Here is a 7061-nt window from a genome sequence, read left to right as displayed (position 1 = left end):
TAATGTAAATATTGAATAAAGAGAATTGAGTGCAAATTTAATATTGGCGACGAGAATGGGATGCTCGTAGTCCCAAAAAAAAAAAAACAAAAGAAAAATTTGCGCATATATATATATTCTTAAACGTGCCTACCAATTGTGGCGTGATTCTATGCACACGAACTTAACAAGAACAACTCACAAATAAATTGGTGAATAAGAAAAGGCAAACGGCATCGGGGTGTGGTATTGTTTTTGTGTGAAGTTTATCACACCATTCTGCGCTACCTGTACTTTGGCATTACTTGTTTCTTAACGGGAGTAACGGATTGATTTCGTACATTCTCATTGCAAAAGATTTTTTCTATACCTTGAAGTGGGAAAAATTTTGAATGCCTTTGAAAGAAGAAGGTGAAATAAAGAATCAAGTATTGTGCACAATGGCATCTTTGGGAAATCTGGAGCCGTTTGACATCGCTCAACCTGAAAGATGGCTATCGTACTATGCACGCTTCGAACTCTATTTGATGGCCAATGATGTACAGGAGGGAGAGCGTCAAAAAGCAATATTCTTGACATTGGCCGGACCGAGTCTCTTTGACCTCCTTACATCATTGGTAGCACCTAAACCGGTAGGTGAATTGAAACTTAAGGAGATCAAAAGTACGCTGACTAATCATTTTTCTCCTAAACCTTCCGAAATCGCTGCGTTCTATAAATTTCACAAGCGCGACCAGCAACCCAATGAAAACTTTGCTGATTACGTTGCTGCTTTACGGAAGCTGGCGGTCGATTGCAGTTTTGGTACCGCTCTGGATCGTATGCTGCGTGACCGGTTGGTTTGTGGGTTACGTGACGAGGCACTACAACGCAGTTTGCTCGCTGAGTCTGACTTACAGCTGCAAAAGGTGATTGATCGTGCTACCACAGCTGAAGCTGCCACGAAAAATGCATTGGAGATACGCCAACCTGATCATGTCCAACAAATCATAAGACGAAACGGTAAAAACTACAACCAGCAAAGTAGTCACAAGCCATCAACCTATCGCAGTAGTGCAGCAATGAAGCCATGCCAGGGATGTGGAGGAAAACATGCACGTGTCAAATGTCCTTACCTTGAGACTGTATGCTCTTCATGTGGAATCAAAGGGCATCTACAGCGCGTTTGCCGATCAACCAGCTCATCCCACAATTCAAATGCCCATCGACAAGATTCACACAAGAAGTCAAATTCAACGCAACAAAAGAACACAAAAAAACACTCGGTAAATCAAATTCTACCACTTACCTTGAGACTGTATGCTCTTCATGTGGAATCAAAGGGCATCTACAGCGCGTTTGCCGATCAACCAGCTCATCCCACAATTCAAATGCCCATCGACAAGATTCACACAAGAAGTCAAATTCAACGCAACAAAAGAACACAAAAAAACACTCGGTAAATCAAATTCTACCACTCGTGGATTTAAAGAAATCCACTACCATAACAATCAATGGACGACGCTGCAAATTTGAAGTCGATTCTGGGTCCAATTACACAATTATGTCATCATCGACATTCGAGCGCGTGTGGGCGGGCGCTAATCCAAGATTATACAAATGTGAACTACAGCTCGTTGACTTCCAAGGCAATCGCATTCCAATAAAGGGCATAGTGGATGTGCAAATTAACTACAACGGCATATTAGTGAATGATCTCCCGGTTGTCGTCGCTGATGGTAATCGATCTAATGTACTAGGGTGCAACTGGTTTGGACCGCTGGGAATAAGCATCCAGGGGGTCTATCAAATCAGTACCACATCTTCGATACAAAACGTTCTCACCAAATTCAATCATCTTTTTTTCAAAGAGCTGGGAAAGTGTACTGGACCGCCCGTCTCTCTTCAAATCGATCCATCTGTACAGCCGATTCGCCTTCCGCCCCGTCGCATACCATTGTCAACTCGTGGCCTTGTAGAAGCTGAAATAGAACGCCTAATATCTCAGGGTATACTAGAACCAACTGAATATTCAGAATGGGCAACGCCAATTGTGCCCGTTCCCAAGAGTGACGGCTCGATCAGAATTTGTGGTGATTATAAATCAACACTCAATAAGGCACTTAAACCACACTGTTTTCAAATTCCGGCTGTCAGCGTATTACTCTCATCAATTGAAGGGGGCAGCGTGTTCGCAAAATTGGATCTAGCGCAAGCATATCAGCAACTAGTCGTGGATGAGAAATCTGCAATTCTGCAAACTATTGTAACACACAAAGGTGCTTTTCGCGTAAACCGGTTACAATTCGGAATTTCTTCCGCCCCAGGCATTTTTCAAAATTTTATTGAAAACCTCCTGCGTAACATTCCTGGAGTGCTACCATACTTCGATGATATCGTAGTTATGGGGAAATCTGAGCAAGAGTTAGCCCATCGCCTGGAACAAGTTTTTCTTCGATTTGACAACGCTGGCCTTCGCCTGCATAAAGATAAGTGTAAATTCAATGAGCCAACGATAGAATTTCTAGGATTTAAGCTGGATTCGTTTGGTATCCGACCAGCTCCAGGGAAATTGAAAGCTATTCAAAACGCACCACCACCAAGCGATAAAAAACAACTACAAGCGTTTCTAGGGCTTCTCAATTTCTACCACTGTTTTTTGCCACACAAAGCAACAATTGCTGAGCCCTTGCATCGCCTGCTCGACAAAAATTGCAAATGGTTGTGGACGTCGCATCATCAAGAAGTTTTTGAGCAACTCAAACAACTTATCGTGTCTGATCGTGTTCTTGTCCACTACGACGAGAAGCTGCCTCTTGTGCTTGTGTGTGATGCATCGCCTTTTGGAGTTGGCGCAGTCTTGAGCCATCGTATGCAAGACGGTTCTGAAAGACCAGTGGCTTTTTACTCTCGCACATTGAACAAAACTGAAAGGAATTATGCACAAATTGACCGGGAAGCTGTAGCAATTATTGCTGGTGTCAAGAAATTCAACGACTACTTATACGGTAGGCGTTTTACGATTGTCACCGATCATCGTCCCCTACTTGGTATTTTTAATTCAACAAAGCCTATTCCCGCAGTCATTTCTAATCAAATGCTTAGAAGGTGTATCTTTCTCAACGCTTACGACTTTGAAATCATTCATCGCTCTGGGAGCAGAATGGGAAATGCAGATTTTCTTAGCCGTTTTCCTGTTGACACATACGCCAAAAAAGATGAGGAACCATCTGAAGTGTTGATGATAGAAATGACTACGCATCCCGTGCTCGACGCTAAACAAGTCGCTTCGCTCACAGCAAAAGACTCCGATACATCTATGGTGCTAAGCTGGGCGTTAAGGGGGTGGCCGAATACTCTAACTCGTGAAAATAAACTATATCCCTACTTCGTACGTCGCACTGAGATATCAACATTAAAAGGATGTTTATTATGGGGTAATCGCGTCATCGTACCTCCGGGTGGTCGACAAGTAATCCTGGATGCACTGCATGCAAGCCACCCTGGAATTGTGCGCATGAAAGCCTTAGCGAGGAGCTACGTGTGGTGGCCCCAAATAGACGCTGACATCGAACGCGTAGTCAAGCTTTGTACACCATGCCAAGTTACACGCCACAACAACTCGCAAGCTCCTGTACACGTGTGGGAGTCGACCAAAGTTCCATGGTCACGACTACACATTGACTTCGCAGGCCCTTTTCAGGGCCGACAATTTTTCATTGTAGTAGACTCTTACTCTAAATGGCTAGAAGTTTTTATCGTGAAATCAACATCGTCAGAAGCCGCTATCAAGCCATTACGTACCTTGTTTTCAACACACGGCCTACCTGATTCTATTGTTTCTGACAATGGCACCGCCTTCACTTCGGAGTTATTTAAGTCATTTATGAACGATAATCTGATAAGACATATCCGCAGTGCTCCATTCCATCCGTCCTCAAACGGACAGGCTGAGCGTATGGTACAAACAACTAAACAGTTTTTTAAAAAACTGTCTACGAAATGCGATATAAATTTAGAGCTTGTTCGAGTCTTGTTTAACCAACACATCACACCACATGCATCAACCGGACAGTCGCCAGCAGAGCTAATGTTTAACAGGAAGCTTAAACCATATTTTGATAAAATTCATCCACATGAATTAACCGCACAAACCGATAACCACACCTCGAAGGTCAACACGTTTTCCAAGGATGATCCTGTATGGATCCGTAATTATGCATCCGGGCCCCTTTGGAAACAAGCAACAACTGAATCACGAACTGGGCCCATATCGTATACTGTTAGACTCGAAGATGGAAGAACAATCAAGCGACATCTAGATCAAATTCGTCCTCGCTTGGTCTCTTCCGATCATTACATAGAGATATCGGAAAGCAAAGAGGAGAACGCAAACGACGATCTGTCTGCTGAATCAGAGTCACCCGTTTCAACTATCCCGGCAGGAAAAGCTTCGCCGATGACTGAGAATTCACCTCCTTTAGTGCTTCGGTCGCCAGCTCCAATCGAAGCAAGCCCATCACCGTCACCCGCGCGGGATTTTCCAATGAGGGCCAGGAAGCCACCGGGGTTCTATGCTATGCGTTAAGGGGTGTTAAATATGCAAGCTTATGGCACAACTGTTAAGAGCTTTCAACTTAACGAATGTTTGAGTGATCATGACTATGTTATGATCAAGGAGAGTTGTAGGGCAGTCTTGGTTGAACCGTGCCGGCATTCGCTAGCCGCTGTACATTTAAATATTCTTACAGCGCATTTGTAATTAGGTAAGAAGTTAATGTAAATATTGAATAAAGAGAATTGAGTGCAAATTTAATAGTACCTAACGGAGGTCCTCAATTTGTCTATGGCCACTCTCATCATCCCAGACATCTGGAAGGTGGGGAGAGTGGTCCCACTGCTCAAACCGGGGAAACCTGCCAACATAGGAGATTCTTATCGGCCGATAACACTCCTTTCCCCGGTTGCGAAGACACTCGGGGCCTTCGACTCCCGTATTTCACAAACCGCCTGACCAGTGTTGCCGCGAATCATTTTTAGCGGTAGCCAAATTCCGTTAAAAAAGTGCTAAAAAAGAGCTAAAAAAAGTCGTTGTGGCTAAAAATGGTAGCTAAATTTTTTACTTACATATACATATATAAGTATACACGCAAACATTTTCAACAAGTAATGGTATAGAAAAACAATGAAGTCTGGAAAAAACCTAAGACTTTATCCAACCACAAACCTTTTTGTATAAAAGGGGAAATATACGACACCAGCTTGCTTGCTCCATCAAGTGATTGTACCATCACGCTCGAAGCATATAACTTACCAGCATGCTGGTACAATATTTATTTCTTTACAAATGAGGTCGAGAAAAGATCGAAATGATTAGATCCAAAATTTCATAATTTTTCTACCATATTATTAAACATTGTTTTTTTCCCAACTACAATATCGTGAACTTAATCTTCCACAAACACGGCTTTGACCCATATAGGGCAAGAAATTTCCGCCAAAATACTTTTTACTTAGAAAATTTAGCTAATTTCATCAAATCATTTCAATCATAAAATTTTCAAATAGTTTGTGAAGTCGCACCAGCAGCTGGTACAATCACACCACAAGAACATACACATATTAAGGGCCGTAAACTTATCTACTTTAAACTATAGTAGTATAAAAACGTAAGGAACATACAATACATATATGTATATTAGACTGCATCACCAAAAAAAGTTGCGGTTTTTCCGCCCGGATTATAAAATTATTATATTTTAAGACGTCCACCAAAATATTTCGGAAAAATATTAAGATTTAAGCGAGCTGGACCGATTTGAAAATACCTCCAAAAATGAAGTTTTTTATGAATAAATAGTTTCTTAAACAACTTTTTGATAAAAGTCCCCTCAGATAACAAATTAGATTAAGCTTAAAAAATCTGCATAAAAATCTTTAAAAATCCTTTCAACGGGATTTTTGATGCTGTTTTTTACTTTTTTCAAAGATTGGTTTACGAAAAACTTGAATAATTGCGCCAAAAATGTTCTGATGTAGACTTATGGGATCTCAGTAGAAAGGTATTTTCACTCTGTTTTTATTTCTGGCCAAAAAAACGACATTCGTGTCCCATCTTGTTTTTTCGAATACCAACACAACTTAATTCAACTTTGAAAGAAGTTCGTTCATCCTACCTTTCTCTTCCATCCTTTGAATGAGTTTATTAGCAAAGAAATAAAAGGGAAAATACCTTTCCATTGACACCTCTTAAGTCTAAATCGGAAGAGTTTAGGTTCAGTTATTCAAGTTTTTCCTATACCAATCTTTGAAAAAAGTTAAAAAAACAGCATCAAAAATCTCATCATTACGATTCCGTTCAAAATTTTTTTTCTTTTTTTTTAAATATTCTTATGCAAATATTTTAAGCTTAAACCGTTTCGTCATTTGAGGGGATTTTTAAAAAAAAATCTTTAAGAAACTATTTTTATTCATAAAAAACTCCATTTTTGGAGGTATTTTCAAATCGGTCCAGCTCACTTAAATCTTAATATTTTTCCGAAATATTTTGGTGGACGTCTTAAAATATAATAGCTTTTATAATTCCAATGGAAAAATAGTACCAAGTTTTTTTTTTGTATGGGGAGTGATGCAGTCTAATGTATATATATCAGTCATTCTTAGTTCAAAAATTCATCTCTTACATAGATGAACAAAAAATTTTAGATCAAATTAAGCATATACAAGTTTTTCATGCCAAGTATGAATAAACTCTAAAAAGGGCTAAAAAAAGGGCTAGGGCAATTTTAAATTTATGTGGCCAAAAAAAGTATGTGGTAGCTAAATCTAGCCACCAAAGGACTAAAACGGCAACACTGCACCTGGCCCCAGCGAAGCATCAGCATGGTTTCCGTAAAGTGCACAGTACAACAACAGCACTTAACGCCATAAACACGCAGATAACTCGTGGCCTTAACCGTAAACGCATGAACGAAAGACACAAGATCACGCCTTAAGGAAAGAAAGAAAAAAGTTATTTTCTAGCTGTTGAAATCTCGACGCCATCTTTGTTGTAAGAAGTAAACAACGAAGAGAACAAAAAAAAACGCGTAATTGTTGAACGC

General features: G+C 40.3%; 1 protein-coding gene across 1 annotated transcript; it reads left to right on the top strand.

Moving 5' to 3' along the window:
* Positions 1-419: 419 nt before the first annotated feature.
* Positions 420-4280, top strand: LOC108360371 (uncharacterized protein K02A2.6-like). Its single transcript, XM_017612624.1, has 3 exons — positions 420-1244; positions 1313-4159; positions 4203-4280. Exons 1-3 carry the CDS (start codon positions 420-422, stop codon positions 4278-4280), a joined length of 3750 nt encoding a protein of 1249 aa, XP_017468113.1.
* Positions 4281-7061: the final 2781 nt, after the last annotated feature.

Source organism: Rhagoletis zephyria, unplaced genomic scaffold, assembly GCF_001687245.7.
Source record: "Rhagoletis zephyria isolate East Lansing unplaced genomic scaffold, Rhagoletis_zephyria_1.1 Rzeph_scaffold_00561, whole genome shotgun sequence".
NCBI classification, from domain to species: domain Eukaryota; kingdom Metazoa; phylum Arthropoda; class Insecta; order Diptera; family Tephritidae; genus Rhagoletis; species Rhagoletis zephyria.
The sequence above is the reverse complement of the archived record's forward strand: the minus strand, read 5'-3'. Positions and strand labels throughout refer to the sequence as shown.